This window comes from Tenrec ecaudatus, chromosome 17 (genome assembly GCF_050624435.1).
Source record: "Tenrec ecaudatus isolate mTenEca1 chromosome 17, mTenEca1.hap1, whole genome shotgun sequence".
Taxonomy (NCBI): domain Eukaryota; kingdom Metazoa; phylum Chordata; class Mammalia; order Afrosoricida; family Tenrecidae; genus Tenrec; species Tenrec ecaudatus.
In genome coordinates this window covers 56,689,207-56,707,360 of record NC_134546.1, presented here as the reverse complement: position 1 = coordinate 56,707,360, position 18,154 = coordinate 56,689,207, and the positions used below count along the sequence as shown (strand labels likewise).

Here is an 18,154-nt window from a genome sequence, read left to right as displayed (position 1 = left end):
GGGGAAGAGGATTTCTGAGACTACCTGCCACAACGATAAAGGAATCTAAATGTAATTTCTCCTTCCCCACACCCCCAGTTCCATTTGTAATTATGGACCACTAGTTGCTCTCCAGTGGATTTCAACACCAAAGAGACCCTGTGGGTGTGGGGAGTAGAACTGAGCTCCAGAGGATTTTCAAAGACCGATTTTTATTTTTTAGAAGTAGATGCCAGGTCATTCCACTGAGCTACCTCTGAGTAGACTTGAACTTCCAACCTTTTGCGGAACAGCTGAATGTGTTAACCATTTGCTCCACCCAGGAACTCCCAACATTGTGCTGGTCTTTTGGTCCAACCTTGGGGTTGAAATTATTTCTGTACTTTAAAAACTCACCACTACCACCAAGGAACTCAAATAAATCTTCTTGGAAACCAAATATCTAAAATAGATAAACATGGAAGTTTTCCAACAGAAGCTAGTTGGGGTAGAATCTCTGCATCCCAGTCCGTCCGTACATCTTTCCAGTCATACATTTTCATTCATCCTTTGTCTCTTTCTTTTTCCTTCATTTGCATGATTACAAATACATGGCTTCAGGGACAATCTTAAAAGCATTATCAAAGACAGTTTTTAAGCCAAGTCAAATCAAACTCACTGTCATTGAGTCAGTGCTGACCCACAGTGGACCCCCCTGTGGGATTCCGAGACTGTAACTATTTGTGGGAGTAGAAAGCCCAACTGCTGACCATGTGACTCACAGCACATTGTGTTAGACGACGCCACCAGGGCTCCTCGCTTCTTTAGCAGGCTCACTTATTAATTCAGTACCTCCTGCAAATAACTAGCAGGGAGCATCGTGAAGGTGAAATGAGAAGTAGAGCACACTCCGACACAGAGACGTAATTGGCCATTCCTAGCTGAGGACTGCCGCAACGTCACATGCCGACTTTCTCTCTCAGCCTCATTCTCTCCCGCTTGGCTGAGGTGCTTCTAGTTCGGGAAATGACATTTGATCGTTTTAACAAGTTAAATGTGTTTATTGAGTTCTTGACATAAAATAGGAACCAGAAATGGACATTCCTCTTAAACACTTAAAAATACTGGATCTTAGGAATATCTCTGTGAAAGATGGAATGCAATGGCAATCAGAGGCTTGAATGGCGTCCTGGTGGCGTAGCGGTGACTTGAACTGCTAACTCAAGAACTACCAGCCGTTCCTTAAGAGAAAGATGAGGCTTCCTCCTCCCGTAGAGTGACCGTCTTGGAAACCCACAGGTGCAGTTCTGCTCTGTCCTACAGGGTTGATGGGAGTCAGTATCGACTGAATGGCAGTGAGTACTTGTCACTGTTGTTGCTGTTATAGTTTTGAAGATGAATTTTGAATAGACAGACCTGGTAAGTTGTGAACTTTGAAATCCTGAGGAATGATTAATGGGTGAACTGAGTGTTGTGTTTCATTTTCAAGACAGAGAATCACTTGGCCAGCTGCCAATTTTTACCACCCCTTCCCATTTCTGTCTTATGAGTATTATTTTTACTCTTCACTGTTGCACACAGAGGTATTGATTTTTTTCTTTCCCTTTTAGACTTTTAATCATAGTAATTTCCTAGTGATAAGAATGCGAGAGCGGTAACGGATGTTTTTCTTTTCTATGGAAAAATTCTTTTCTTTTTTTTCCCCCTCACACTTCTGTGTGATGGAAAATTTTCACAATAAAAAGTTGAAAAGGAATTTTACAGCAAATACCACCTAGAGCCGACTGCTGACATTGCGCTGGAATGACTGTATTCTCCAGATCTGTCACTCCGTCTTTCTAGTGATCCGTAGTAACTTACCCACAGGCACCGTCCCAATACGACACGTGCTGTCGATGGTGCCCAACAAATGCCCGTGCCTTTGCTCTCCCTGCAGAAAGCTCCCTCCTGGATTTCCCCCGACATCTTCTCTTACTACTCCAGAGGCACCTCTTCTTTTGATAGTTTTCTACCATAGATTAGTTTCACCTATTGAGATAGTTAAAGTTTATTGTGCCAACCTGGCTGATAAACACATGTGGGGTTAATTGAAGGGCGGAGGAATAAATGGCTTGGTGAGCCTTGCCTTTCTAGTTCTTGGGTATCTTTCTTTCTGATGTTGGGACCAGGGTGTAGCTGCCTTGGCCAGTTCTCTGCTTCAGCTAGCAAGGCTCACTTCCTGCAAGACATCCCCAAGGAGAAGCCACATGGACCTACCCCGATGCAGCCCTGGGTGCTGGAACATTCGTGTGGAGACCCCTGCCAGCGCTGAGATGTTTACACGTTCACTGACTCGGCTTTCCTCCTGCAGTCGGCATCATAGTGTGTGTTTTGTGAGATGGAGGAGGACTTTGTGGATTGGTGTCAGGCATATGGGTTAATGAGTGAATGTTGGACGTGTGGGCTTGGGCAGCACTGGGTTGGGATGTTTTCTTGATGTGCACTTACCCTTTATATAAAACTCTCTATATACATATGAGTATCTGTGGATTTGTCTCTCTAAAGTACCCAGACTAGTACACCTATTCTAAAACTTGATATAAATGAAATCATGTAGTCTGTACATACTTATATATATGTAAAGACTTTTGCATAAGGTTTCTTTCACATAGCATAGCAACTTTGAGGCTTAACCATTTTGCAAATTCTCTTACTGGGGAGAAGTATTTCTAATAGTATGCCAGACTTTTCCCCAGAGTGGCTGTGTAAGGTTGCCTCCTAACAACAATGTGTATGAGCGTTCTAGTTGCTTCACATCCTCAACCAACATTTAATGTCTGTCTAATGAATTTATAACCCTTGTTGAAGTGTGTAGTCATAACTCTGTGTGGTTTTAATGTCCAGTTTAATGTACAATTATCTGAAGATCAATAATGTGCACTTTGACATATGGTTATTGGTCATTAACAAACATTTATTAGCACGATCGGTTTATAACGTTTTCTTCTGTTTTGTACTCCTTGTTGTTAGCTCCCAGCTTGGCCCCAGCCTCCCCTGCCATACCCTCAAGAAACCGTTCATTCAGTTACAGTGTCTGTAGATTCACCCATCCTGCAGTTCATATACTGGACAACATACAAAACAGAAAAAGCGAACAACAATAACAAAATAAAATAGAAAAGAAAGCATAAAACATTAAAAACTAGAACAACTTTAAGATGGGTTAAAAGGGAGATCAAATGATAAGGTGCTAAATTTTAACCTAAATACATTTACCATAATCCACTTTCTAATGCATTCTGCCTGATAGCAGGTGTTGTTGTCTTTATCCAATAATAAGTAGTTTAAAATATCTAAATGCAAAGTCTGAATTAAAACTGGGAAAGCGTCATTTCCCTAAACTCTGGAGAAATTTTGTTTTCCACATTTCCATTACATGATATCTGTGAGGGAAATTGTATGTGGATTTTGGCCTTGAAGTCTAAGTCAAGGAGAACTAGAGGATCTATAGTCTATCACACCATTGTCCAGAGTCATTCCTGGCTTTTTTGGTGGGTCCGTAATAGTTAAAACCTAGTGATTGTGTAACGGAGTACTACTTTTTACATATGGTTATAGTTTATTTTTTTGAGGCATTATAGATATGTACTAGGTAAAGTCTATGGTATAATGGTTGACTCATAACTGATATTCGGCAAAACGAGTTCCCTTTTCTCTTATAAAACCCTATAGCGGTATCGTTATAATGCAGTGCGGTAAAGCTTTTGGAAGGCCCCAAATTCTGTTTTCCTTTCCATTTGTTTTTCTAACTGGGAGAGAGATGGGACATTCTGCTCCTGAAGGGATTTACAACCTAGGAAACCTCTCACAGTAAGTTGTATTCTTTCCTCCCAGGTCACTACTAGTCAGTATCCACTTGATGGCAGTGAATTTTATTTTTTAATCTTTTGCCTCATTGTGTCTTTGGTGTCATCTTTCAGCGCATCCGGTCTTTGGCCATTAGTTTTTACTACATCAAATCTAGTCACATAATTCTAAGTTCAAGTGGAATATACTCAAGATTGTGTTTTCACTCTCATTGCCTTAAGAATTTTTCCTACAGCTTCAACTTGAACTTGAGCAATTGATGGTCTGTCTCATAGTCAGGCCCTGACCTTATTTTGACTGATGATGCTGAGTTAGACCTTCATCTTTTTCTATAGATATAATCAATTTGATTCCTGTGTATTCCATTCAATGAGGTCCACATTTTATGACATTCTTGGTCAATCCTTTAAATATACTTGTTTGTTTAATTAACACATTGAATTTTCCTATTAAAGAAAAGTGCTTTCCCAAGATCACAAAGCACACTTGAAGACAAAGAATTAAAAGCCTAAAGCTTCTGATTCCTAGTGCTGTACACTTCATACAGTGTTGTACCATTTCGTTGGGCTCCTTCATCTCCCCGACTGGCTTTTAAGCATTATTTTTAACTACTCCAAATGTGGGAGATGCATTTTACCTTGTAATCCAGGGTAGCTACCTATGTCTATATGCCTGTTTTTGAAATGAAAGGTTTACACAGCAGTGCCTGCTGAGACTATGAGATACACCACCACTTTCTGTCCCACGCCGTCTCATCGCTTCTTCCTTATTTTGCAAACATGGTTTTCTGGAGCACGGATCAGCTAACCACGCAGGAAGGGGAGTATTCAGCTATGCTGGAAGGACTGTTTATGTATCACTAGCGTCGTTTAGAATTGCTGGTGATACCAAAAGACGAATTTTTAGTCAGTTTCTTTTTCTTTTTTAATTGTCTACAGACAGCAGCCCCCTATCCCCATTGCTTGTGCCAAATGAACCTCTCCCCTGGGTCTGCACGTGGCATGCTAGTGGATCAGTTTGTATTGATTGAACACAAATCCATTCATTTATCTTTTTGAACCCAAACCAAAGTCACTGCCGTGGAGTCACTTCCGATGCACAGGGGCCCTAGAGGACAGGGTAGGACTGCCCTTGTGGGTATCCAAGACCGTGACTCTCTTTGGGAATAAAAAGGCTCACCTTTTTGTTGGGGAGCAGCTCACGTAGTTTGGAATTGTGGTTAGCAGCCCAACAAGTAACCTTCTGCACCACCACAACTCCAGAGGCTGCATTGTGGGATTGTGGAGTTTGTGTGTATACTTTAATTTGCATATGGAAAAAATACAAGGATTTTCCTATTCATATATGGTAATAAGTAATAAATATGCCAGTAGTAGTTTTATAAACAAAGATCATGTTTAAGAGCAAGCTTTTTGTCTTTGGAGTTGAGGAATTTGGTAGTTCAGAAGGAGCTTAATGAAGATTTAGTGGTTTTGATTGGATTATTGCTTGGGGAACTATATTCACTTATTCAAAGACTTATAATGAGATTACAAAATGATTTTTCCACACATCAAATTGGTAATACAAAAATAGGAAGTTAATCACTTTTTTAATTATAAGAATTATTCATATTATATACCCCCATAATGAAATAAAATTAGAAAGTATTAAAAAGAAAATCAAAGTCATCTTTGATCTCTCCTCCAATAACATTGTTATTAACCTTTTACTTCATAAATCCTAAACTATTTCATTAAAAAGTTCACGTGCTTGGAAAACTAAATGATACTATTAATCAATTTTTTATATGTTTGGTATCATGGTCACATCTACATTATGGGGGGAAAACTTTATTAAAGGATAAAATAATAAATATTTGAGGTTTGGGGACCTTGTGGTCTCCGTCATAATCATGCAGCTCTGTTCCTGCAGAAGGAAAGCAGCTATACTGTACCTCAATTAATGGACTTGACTGTCTTCCAGTAGGAATTAATGTCCAAAAGTGGACTGTTGGCCCTTGTTATATTGTGTTTAATTAAATGAATATGTTTGGTTCATTTTTCTGTACTCCTGATTAACACGTAGGTTGCTTGCATTGTTTTACTACGACAAAGAAAACTGCCGTGAACTTCCTTGAGCATAACAGCTTTACGCTCTTCTAGCTCTCTTTTTATGAAAATCCCTAGGAGCAATTTTAAACATTTACACATCTTGTTCTCTTTTCTTCCTTAGGCATATCTATAATTTTGACGATTAAGTCATATTATAAAATTTCTTATAAATTTTGGTGCCTTCAGATTTTAATTGACAATTTGTATTTTTCCTTTTAATTGTTCTTTAAAAAAAACAAACAATGTTCTATTGAGGGCTCTTACAGCTCTTGTAACAATCCATACATCAATTGTACCAAGCACATTTGTACACATGTTGATATCATTATTTTTTAGACATTTATTTTCTATTGAGCCCTTGGTGTCAGCTTCTCCCCCACCCCACTCCCCACCTACCCTTGTGACCCCTGGATATATAATAAATTATTATTATTTTCATATTTTACACCGACCACTATCTTCTCCCATGGCTTCTGGGAGTGGGGGTTGGGGGGTGCGGTTATGTGTCAATCATCGCGATCATCTTATTTCATGTTAAGAGTTGTCTTCTGTCGGCTTGTCCGTGGAACTTTTTAAAAATGTATTCTGCAATTTCCGGTTTGTCATGTGAATTACAAGTAACTTATTTAAGTGACTTCACTTGTCTTTTAAACAGCTTTGTTGAAGCATAACTAATGTAACATACTGCACATATTTAAAGTGTGTGATAACATGTTCTGCATACACACCTCTGGAATGATCACAATCAAGAATAGCAAACATACTCATCACTTCCAAAAGTTCCCTGTGCCGATTGGTAATTTCTCCCCCTGGCCTTCCTCACTCACCTTCAGCTCCAAACAACCACTGGTCTGTTTGCCGTCTGTCGTTACAGATTTGTGTGTGTCATCTAGAGAATCCACGGTGCATGTGTTTCCTTTGTTTCATTCTCTCACTTGGCCTAAGTACTTAAGATTCAGCCCACGGAGTGTATATTCATGATTTCATTGCTAAGAATTGTTGCATTGTCTGGAAATGCTGCAGTTGTTTGTCCATTCACCTGTTGGTGGACGGACAATTATGACAACTGCACCTAGAGGTGCCGTGACAGTTATTTTCATTTTGAGGTGTGTTTTATCGTACAGAAAAGTGTTCATTTCTAGGTCGTCAGATAAGTTGATAATTTCCCTTTTGGAGTTGGATATCTTAGGCTCTATGAATTCATTCATATGCACATAAGCATATACACACGTTGGAACGAAAACTTCCCCCATTTTCCTTTAATATTTTTGTATTGAGTTTGACCTTTTGATCCCTGACCCCCTTGGTTTTATAATAGTTCGAGAACTAGCTTTATAGTTTCCCCAAATATATCGCCATTTGCTCCAGCACTGTTCCCCCACCCCAGTTATTTGAAACATCGCCCTTTTTTATAATAAAGTGGCTACATATATACCCTGGTCTATAAACCGAAGAGAAAAATGTAATTTATAGAATAGTATTCATTGATTCGTGGTTTGAAATATGAGGGCCTTCAAAAAGCTCCTGGAAAAAATGGAGTTGAAAAATAATGGACTTTCTCACAAACTTCTTGAATCCCTCTCATTCGTGGAAAACCGTTTGGGAAGCTCACCCCCTAACAATGTGAATGGCGATTATCTCTGGGGGAGGGTAGTAGCATTGGCAGGTGGTTTAGAGTTTAGTAACGTGGGGGTGGGGGAGAGGTATGTTTTTAGTATCCTTTATACCTTCGATAAAAACTAAAAACCAAACCCACTGCCAGTGAGTAAATTCTGACTTACGGAAACCCCGTAGGACCATGTCACAGCTCCCTAGAATTCCCAAGACTGTAACTTCATGACAGCATCTGGTGTGTTCCAACCGCTGACCTTGCAGCTGGCGGTTCAATGCTCAGCCCATGGACCATCAAGGCTCCTTTTACATCTTCCATACTGAGCGCTTCGAGGCCAGGTAAGGTCAAGTGTTCCTTGGACAACTAACCACACAGGTGGTGGTTCAAACCCATCCGCCATCCCGTGGGAGGAAAAGGAGACTCTCTGCTCCCCTAAGGATTCGCGGTCTCAGAAACCCTGTGCGGGTGGCTGTGAGTAAGAATCTACTCAGCTGGCAGTGGCTGTCCCGAGTACCTAGAGCACCCCGTTGTTCTGTGGCCATGGTGAGTCTGAATTAACTCGACAGCTGCGAGGTTCTTTGTTTTGTTTCTAATGTGAGCTTCTCACTCTTTGGTGTGACTGAGTATCACCTGAGAGCTTGTTAACAGTGCGAATTTTGTAGCTTCGCCTTTTGAGAATTCCAAACGTGTGGAATTTTTCCCTGAGTCTCTCCGCAGGTAGTCTGTGTTACCTCATCGGGTGACACTTCCTCCCTAGGCATGTGTAGGCTGCCACCACACAGAAGGCAGTCGCCGCAGCTTGAGTTCACTGCGCAGACGGCATTTCTCGTGCGCAAGGGAGCCTCAGGAAGGTTAGGGCAAATGGAAGGGACATTAATGGGCCGGCCTCGCAGTCTTTTTGAAGCCTCCTTATACGGGCAGTGCCACAGGGAACTAACCAGACTCCAGGCACTCACACCATCTGTGTCTAGAAGTGGTGTGCAGTCAGTGTTCAGGGTAATACTGGGGCATCGAGAAATGCTCTTGTGAAGAAAGGGAAGCCTATTCCGCAATAACAGCTTTGGTGAAGTTTTCAAAATATTAGCAAAAAAGGGAAGCTATGGAGCACAGTTTCTCAAACGTAAGTTTTTAAGGGCCCTAAAATCTTAACTTTGGTAAAGACCGCATGATGCAATCATTGAGCCAGCTTGTTAGGCTCAGCACAAATGTAGATGCTACAGTGACCTGCTTATTCACCTTGTATAAACATTTAGAAAGCACATTTTCAAGCTAATGCCGAAAACCCAAATTCCAGTACATCCAAGACTGGATTTATGAACCACTGTTGGAGAACAGTAGCGGACCACATTGCTCTTTGTCCTGGGCCTCAGCCACACAGCCCCTGGGCCTCTGGCCATTTGGGCAAGGGCTACAACGCTGCTTTGTACCGCAAATGCCCAAATGAGCGCCCACTCTGCAAGCTAGCCTCCTGCCCAAAGGCGCTCAGCTTTACTGCCCATGGAAGCCCTTCCCTCTGCCTCGTGGCGTCGGTGCATCTCCCCTGCCACCTCTCCACTCAGAGTGCAGATGGACTTTACTCCTCTAGTCTCCTTTCTTGGGGCTCGTGAGAGTCTGTGTTCTTGTTTCTGAAATGACTCCTCCACTATCAGTGCAAACAAAACAGACCCATCCCCCCATTAGAGTTCTCTACATTCTAATTGCATACTCCCACCCAGCCATTTGGTAGGAATTGTGAAGGCTGTGGATAGAAGAGCCCTACTAAGTACTATCAACAGCACTGCAGCTGATTAGTGGAATTTTTAGAATTCCACTAACCAGTCCTTCAACAAACATATTGAGCACCCTTCATGATTTAGACCATTGGGGTGATCTTGGAAATGGGGCCCTGATGAAACAGCAATGGACAGGAGAACTGGAGACCTGAGGAAATGCTTTTAATTAATATCTGAAGCTAAGTGGGAAGAGGTTAAAGAAAGTTGATGAGCTTAGAGCTGTGTGAGGAGTGGAAAGTACAAAATATAATTTCAAAGTTGTATGGTAACTTTGTCATAATGTTTCACTGTTAAAGAGATTTCACTGATTTCTCACTGTTAAAACTTCGTCTTTTTAAACCTAGTCACCTTCGTTGAAACAGGAAACTTTGACAGATTCTACTGTGCTTTTGCTTTGTTAGTTGAACCAATATTAACGTCAGGTTCAGGGATTAAACTATTTTAACAATATCCCCGATGGGATGTCAGGCTATTAAATAATTGGCTTTTATTTATTTTAAAATTTATTTTGTAAGGAAGCACTTTCGCGAATTACCAATGCCAGTCAGCAAGGGTGCAGTTTAGCGTAGAAAGGACAAGACTGCTTTACTTCTTGACTTCAGGAGCTTCTTAAGAATTTCCGCTCAAAAGCCTTAAAAATCAAACAATAGAAATGCCAACAACTCAGCGCTAATGTAAATAAAAACTGTTGTAACCATCCAAATCACAGAATAATAGCGTAACCTCGAAATGTTGGTGTTGGCCCTACATTATTTTCTATTTGAATTGAGTGGCAATTTCCCACATTATATAGCAGTGATGGAATTAAGTGATGTTTCTAGTGAAAATTTTGCAAGTATAATATGTTTTAGTATTAAATTGTACTTGGTGGGTGTTTAGCAATTAAAATTATTCTTGTAACGATGATGGCATTAGAAGGGATAGGGAACTGTCAAAGAGGATTTGAAGCTTAATTATCTCTTTGGTAACGAAATGCATAATCTTCCATTACAGCACTGATTTTCTTATGGTAATTGACTCATTTGCTCCCTGGTTATCAATTTAACTTCCCAACCACAAACATCTGCTCTTACATTGTGTTTAATTGGTGTGAATGCGCTCTACAGCATAGTTAAAATCCAGAGAAGTTTTGAAAGGCATTATTTTGTAATTCGTGAAAAGGAAGAAGCAAATGCTGAACATTGTGCTGATTCCTGCCCAACAGCCTTGGATCCTCTGTTCGCTAAATTTGCAGGCTGAAATGAACATTAGTTTGGAATGTATCTTATCAAAGAGGCTGTTGCTGCGAAGGAGCCATGGGGGTGCGGTGTTAAAGCGCTTGGCTGCTGATCCAAGGGTCGATGGCTCAAACCCACCTGCCACTCTACCGTAGAAAGATGGGGCAGCCTGCTTCTGGAAGGATCTGCAGACATAGAAGCCCCAGCGGGCAGTTCTGCTTGGTCCTGTCAGGTAGCTATGAGTCTGAACCAACTGGGCAGCAATGGGTTCTGGGTTTGGAAAGCAGAGCCTCAGTCCTTGTTAGTCAATTCCTTAGGCAGCATGGGTGGTGATTGCGAGGGTCAGTTTTAGGATGGAAAAATCTGTGCAGTGTATTGCAGTGTAAAGAAGGGGTGGAGGACAAGTCCGTGAGTACATGTCTGCATACACTTATTACATTTTTAAAATGAAGAGTCAAACCACAAAAATATCTGAAATAATACTTTCTCAGCAAAGAAAACAGAAGCTAGTCCTTTTTAAATATACCTTGCTTTTGTGGATTTTAAATCTTACAATGCAATTCCTGAAAATACAAAGTCAACTAAAGCAAATGGACTATGAATGTCCATCCGGTTGGTAGTGTAGACACATCAAGAGTTGTGACTCCAAATGAATGTGAAGCATGTGTTGAACTGTACACACTTACTGGAACCAATGGAAGCACAAGAATCTTCCAACCTGTGTGTGTGGTGGTTTTTGTTTTGTTGTGTTGTGTTTCATGCTGTCGGTTGGAAATGCTAATGTAGATGTAAAATAAGGCAAATAAGTAATGACATTGGTGCCTTTTGGGATTGAGAGCAAAGAGATAAACATAAAAATCAATAAAACACGTACTTCTAAATTTAATTGAGAACATTTTGGTGAAATTGTAATGAATTTTATATTAAACAATATGTAATTCTCAGCTTTGTTCACCACACACACCCCCAAAAAAGAAGGCCTAAATACCAGTGGTCAGTAGAGACTAGCGACCTCTAGAGTTTTATCCAAAAAGGACCCAGGAGCCATCCTGATGAGATGTCCAATGGTTAAAGATGGGAGAATTCGAGCATAAAAAGAGTAATAATTTCAGTGGATTTAAAGAAATAAAACATTTTAGTCGACCCCTCAGTGACCTCCCTCCTTTGGGTGGTGGTGGGGGGAGGCTATTCGGGAACTGGCACATGACTTCAAAGATTGATGAGTGAAAGGAACGGATGAAGGACCTCTGCCATTTCCTTTCGATAAAAACGGTACTCTAGGTTTACCAAGTAATGGATGAGAAGATGTAGCTCTTCAAAAGAGAATGTTAGAATAATAATATTATCACCTTTTAAAAGAAAACATTGCCATTTTATACCACCTAATGAACAGTGATGATTAAGGGCCTTGGCGTTACAAAAATCCAAGGGAGGGGAACAAAATGAGGAGCTGATTCCAAGAGTTCGAGTGGAAAGCAAATGTTTTGAGAATGATGAGGGCAACAAATGTAAAAATGTGCTCGACACAATGGAAGTATATATAGATTGCGGTAAGAGTTATACAAACACCCAATAAAATGATTTAAATTAAAACAAAATCCAGACAGTTAACATGATATGAGGTTCTTGATAGAAAGACATGCTACTGCTTCTGAGGTAATAATTTTGTAAAAAATAGAGATAAAGGAAAACCTAATTGAAATATAGAGCAGATTGCCTCTATATATATCTATTTATATATATGCATCTACACACACACACACACACACACACATACATGCACTCACTATGGGGAGGCAATCCGTCGAAGGTAGACTGCTCAAACAATACAGAATAACTGCTATTTTTATTTTATTAATCATTTTACTGGAGAGAGAATTTTACAAATCTTACAACAATCCATCATTTGATTGTGTTAAGCATACTTGTACATATGTTGCCATCAACGTTTCCAAAACATTTTCTATTTGAGCCCTTGGTATAAGCTCCTCTTTTTTCCCTGACCTCCCCTCCCCTCCCAGCCTTATGAATCCGTGATCAATTATATATTATTATTATTGTTATTTTGTATCTTATACTATCATCTCTCTTCACCCACATTTCTGTTATTCATCCCCCTGGGAGGGTTATGTATCCAACCTTGTGATGGGTTCCCCCTCTCTCCCCCTTTCTCCACCCCCATCCTTCCACCCTCATGATATCGCTATTCCCATTACTGTTCCTGAGGGTTTTATCTGTCTTGAATTCCGTGTGTCAAGAGCTCTAATCTGTACCAATGTGTGTACTCTGGTCTCACCAGATTTGTGAGGTAGAGCTGGGTCATGGTAGTGGTGAGGGGGGAGGAACTAGAGGAATGATACATGCTTTATAGGTGCTATACTGCACCCTGCTTGAATTATCCCTTCCTTGTGACCTTTCTGTGGGGAATGTCCAATTATCTACAGATGGATTTTGAGTCTCCACTTCAACCCCCCTCCCTTGCATCAATATAGTTGCTTTTTGGATCTTCTGATACCTGATCCCTTAGACACCTCATGATCTTACAGGCTGTTGTGCTTTTTTCCATGTGAGCTTATTTGCTTTCCTGCTAGATGGCTGCTTGTTTAACTTCAAGGTTTTAAGACCCCAGATGCTATATCTTTTGATAGCCGGGCACCATCAGCTTTCTTCACCTCATTTGCTCATGCACCTGTTTTGTCTTCAGCGATTGTTTTGGGAAGGTGAGCATCAAAGAATGCCAGGTTATTAGAACAAAGTGCTCTTGCATAGGGTTCATGAGGGAGGGTGGGGGAGGGGGGAATGAGCTGATACCAAGGGCTCGAGTAGAAAGAAAATGTTTTCAAAAATGATCATGGCAACGTATGTACAAATGTGCTTGACACAATGGAAGGATGTATGGATTGATAAGAGCTCCCAATAAAATGATTTAAAAACAAAAATTAACAGTCTTTGAAACCTGCAAGGACAGTTCTACCTTGTTTTACATGATTAATATGCGTTGGCATTGACTCAATGGCAGTGAGGTTTTTTAAGTTACTGTCAAGATATATGAGGATAAATCAAAAGGTATTGCTATAAGTCATAGAAATCTTTATTAAATAAAAAATGAAGATGGGGGGAAGGTGTTCTTGCGTTTAAGGAGTCCTTGAGTAGAGTCTGTCTGCTGTCGTAATACTTAACATATAAATTGGCCTCTATCCCTTTCATTTTAAATGAATATTTTACATATACATGCCTATAGCTATACCTCTATAAATAGCTTTTGCCACCTAGTTCACTCCTCTATTTCCTTTCACCTTCCTCCTGTCCCACTGTCATGCTCACCCTCTATTTGGCTCTCAGTAATTCCTCCTGGATGCATTGTACTTGGTCAAACCCCATCTGCCTGCTGTTTTCAATAAATAGATAGAAAAGAGATAATAGAGAAAGGAAATTTAAGAATCAAATTAATACTAATGCACAGACCTGTTTGCCCAATAAAAGCAAAGGAAAAACAAAGCCCTTAAGCCCATTAGTTCAGTGTGACTGCGCTTATCTCCATGGAGGTGATCTGACCTTTAGCGACCCTGAAGGACAGAGTAGAGCTGCCACACGGGTTTTCAAAGGCTGTAAACCATCACAGAAGCAGATTGCCACACCATTTGAATGGCTGACCTTTCGGTTGGCAGCTGAGAACTTTAACCGTATACTCGATCATTTAATTGAAAATATCTTTGTGAAATCCTGAATACTGATTGCCTAAATGATAATTTTAAGGAATTCTTGTTGATTTGGGCAGGAGAGTGGGCATCCTGACTGTGTTTAGATAGGGAATTGTTATCTTGTAGAGATTCACAATGAAGTACTCACATATAGAATAATATGATAGCCGGGGCTTGCCTCTGAATAAGAGGAAGAGGCTAGGGCGGGTTGGGGTGTACATGAAACCATATTGGCCATGAGTTGATCATTGTTGAAGCTAGGGGACCCGGTGTATATTGCTTTATTATTCTATTCTCTTTATCTCTGAAGAATTAGGAAGTCTAAGTAAAAAAGAATATTAGATCTGACATCAGACTGCCGACATTCAAAATCCCGATCTCACAAACACTGTGGGCTTTGAGATCACTACCTTTGTGGTCTTTGGCAAGTTGCGGAGCCTCTACGGAAAATACAGACAGTAGTAATACCTAGCTCATCGGATGATCCAGTGGTCAGAGCAGAATTCAGCTAGAGGTCTCTTGACTCTCGGTTTCGACAACTGTATTGGCTACATCCAAGTAAACATGACCATCTTGTTCTTCCATAAGAAGACTCAAGATTGAAAATACTTAAGGTTTACCTACATCTAAAATTATTGCCATTTGAATGAAAACTTCAGGTGGTTTGTTTACTTTGAAAGGGAACATGGACACTAAAATACGTAGAAATTTTATTTGCTGGTGGGGAAGGGGGAGCTCTAAACAAACATGCTCAGAAAATGAAGAAATCCAGGGGTGTAAGGAAAGTACTGCTCTAATATTAAAAATAGTGTGTAGTTACAGTCACGAAGAGTATGAGTCTGGGGCAAGAAGAGACAGATGAGTGACATCAGCTAGTATCCAGAAATAAACTTTAAAAAATAAACTCACTAAGCCTCTAGTCGATTCTGACTCGTAGCCACCCTATAGGACAGGGTAGAACTGCCCCTGTGGGGTTCCCAGACTGTAACGATGGGAGTAGAAAGCCTCATCTTTCTCCCCAGGAGCAGCTGGTGGTTTCCAACTGCTGACCTGTGGGTAGCAGCCCAACATGTATGTGGCCACTATGCCACCAGAGCTCCCCAATAGGTGTGAGTGTGTAACATTTTAGCATGAAGGCTGGCGTTTCAGATCAGTTGAATCTGTCTTTTGGGGGCAACTGGACTTGCCATTTAGGAAAAAAGATAAAACTGGATCTTTATCTCAGAGAATTTCAAATTGTCTTATACAAATCCAAGAAGAAACTGTAAGTGAATATTTTTGTAGCATGGAAGGTAGGAATGTCTTTGAGTAAGAATAATAGAGTGCAGATACCACCTCAAAGGAGGGCACTGATACGTTTTGCTAGGTAAAAAATGGAAAACTTTGGTCCAACAAGTGCTTTGTGTGAAAAGACAAAAGAAAAGGCTGCCACTGTGTAGGTCAGAGCATTGACAGCGTACTGTCTTTGTCAAGTCTGAAGTGCAGAAACAGCACGTGCAGGCATACACAACTATCCCCAGGACTGAGGGAGAGAAGCAGACAAACTTGAAAGGGCTCCGTCCCACAATCAAGGCTGGGATTCATTCAGTCTTAGGTGGAGAAAGTGCAGCTGCTGCCAGAAGCTATAGCCTTGAATCAAATCTGCTCCATAGGAAATCTCCCACGGAGATGCCACAGGCAGGTCTGAGCTGGTGCAGAAAGCCACCGGCTGGGGGCCATGAGTCAGACAGAGCTGGTGTGCTGAAACTATCCACTGGGGTGCTGTGGGTTGTAGCCAATGTGCAGAAAGCCTCCTGGCTGGGTGCTGGAGAAACTTGGCCGGAGGGTGAGTACCACTGGGTACCCTCACCTCTCTACCCTGCATCCCCTCTAGCAGCCATACCGTAAGGGCAATAAGAACACACTTTAACCTGAAAGATAAAAGTTTGCAGTGTCCCTCTGGTGTCCTCTGTTGACTAAATCTAACATCACACCAACTGGAAAATGTTCACACTGTGAAGAATTCTTGTAAATGGATAAGAATGTTGTGAATGCTCTTTGAGGGGGGTTGGGGGGAAGGATTGACTACTTATATAGAAAATTCACAAATAGAAATGGCTAATCGGTGTTTAAAAGAATAGTCAAACTCACTAGTAATAAATTCTCTGATTTCACTTGGGTACACAAACTTAGATTTTCGTATTCTCCATCACTGTGAGTACGTTGCTTCTTGAAGATTACACATTCTGTCCCCCTCCCCCTCCCCCCTGTCTCATACTGTTTCCCTGGAACTGTGTCTGTTACTTCGGCCCTTATTCTTCATTTACCTACATTAGGAAGCCAGGCCCGACCCTACCTAAGGGCAATACAGTAAGAAAATGCGAAGAATAGAAGGAAAGAAAATTGGAAAGGGAAAAATCAGACAGACTGCTCACAGACATTGTAATTGTATCTGCATAATTTCAGAGAGGACACAACCCCAGCTAGAACTAATGGATGTGTTCAGCATGGTCACAAGGTGTAAGATTAATGTACATAAATCTGTTTTGTTTCCGTATACTAACAGTGAACAATTGGAAATTGGGAGGGGGATAAAATGCTTGTAATATTATAAACAAACCTGAGAAAATGTGAGTAAGATTTTTGTGTATCCTAAAAATAAGCATAAGGGATTGATGAGAGACATATAAGATCTTAAGAAAAAGTGTGGGGGTGGGTGGCTCACTGCCATCACGTTGATTCCGACTCTCAGCCAAGACTGTAGGACAGAGTAGAACTGCCCCTTTGGGTGTCCAAGACATTAATTCTTTACAGGAGTAGAAAGGAGCTCAGCATTGTTAAGGTAATCAGGTTGCCCCACGTTCAACACAGTCCCAATGACAGCCCTAGCTGACTGGGAGCATTGTAGCTTAGCAATTGAGGTAACTGCTGTTGTGGTCACTGTTGTGATTTAATCAGACTAGCCTACCTTAGAGCTTGCTCCTTCCTTGGTATTGGAGATTTCAGACAGGGGCCAGGAAGACCCGTTTGCAAGGAGGGTGTGTAGGAAATGACACCGCTAGGTAGGAAGTTGGATTAGGGGATCCTGATTGACCTTTGTAACTCAAAATCTTAGGACTGTTCATTTATGTCAGTGATTTACCACTCTGATGGAAGGGAAATATTGGAATGTGTAGTGAGGCTTTTTCAAAGATATTTACCTTTTCCCCATACATGTCACTCAACTATTCCTCTCCCCTTAAAAGCCATCCCATGTAACGAGGCATTTTTCTAATGGGAGTGTGCCGCACAAATGAACTATTTTAGGTGGCACTTATATTACATACATTTTTCTGTCACTCATCAAGCTGACTGAAGTGAAGATTATTAGTCTTCTTAACTCTTTGAATTTTAATTACGTTTCCCCCCAAAATTGTATAAACTGCAAGAAAATACACTTTAGTAATCATTTTTCAACAGCTTATCATCTTCATGCTTTCAATTTCTTCAACATTATTACTGGCTGAGTAATTATTTCCATTTGAGGACCTGGGGAAACTCGGGAATTATCTTTGTAATTATTTTTCTAGCTAATTACACCAGGAAACCAATTTATAGAGGTATCATAGCTAAATTCTAGTTCTTACATAATTTATATCTTCCTTGGCAAAAAATATATATTAAAGTAAAAATGCTGTGAATGATAATGATTTTTAAAATGGGTTGAAATGTTTACAGCAACTTATTTTTGTTTTCATTGATATCTTAATGTCTTTCTGTTTATAGCCCAACCTGAATTCCTGAAGCAACCTGCCAATATATATGCCCATGAATCTATGGATATCGTATTTGAATGTGAAGTGACTGGGAAACCAACTCCAACTGTGAAGTGGGTCAAGAATGGGGATATGGTTATTCCAAGTGATTACTTTAAGATTGTCGTAAGTATTCAAAGGGAACTTTGTATTCTAACACCTTTAAATGTCTTTACAAGTAA

At 40.6% G+C, this 18,154-nt stretch overlaps 1 protein-coding gene across 4 annotated transcripts in view; it reads left to right on the top strand.

Annotated features, from left to right (window-relative positions):
* The window catches only part of NEO1 (neogenin 1), a 201,943-nt gene that overhangs the window by 104,259 nt on the left and 79,530 nt on the right, over positions 1 to 18,154 (top strand). For all 4 annotated transcript variants that reach the window (XM_075535791.1, XM_075535790.1, XM_075535788.1 and 1 more), the window contains exon 6: positions 17,944 to 18,098. In XM_075535791.1, coding sequence (XP_075391906.1) covers positions 17,944 to 18,098 — 155 coding nt within the window. The remainder of the gene's footprint in view (positions 1 to 17,943; positions 18,099 to 18,154) is intronic.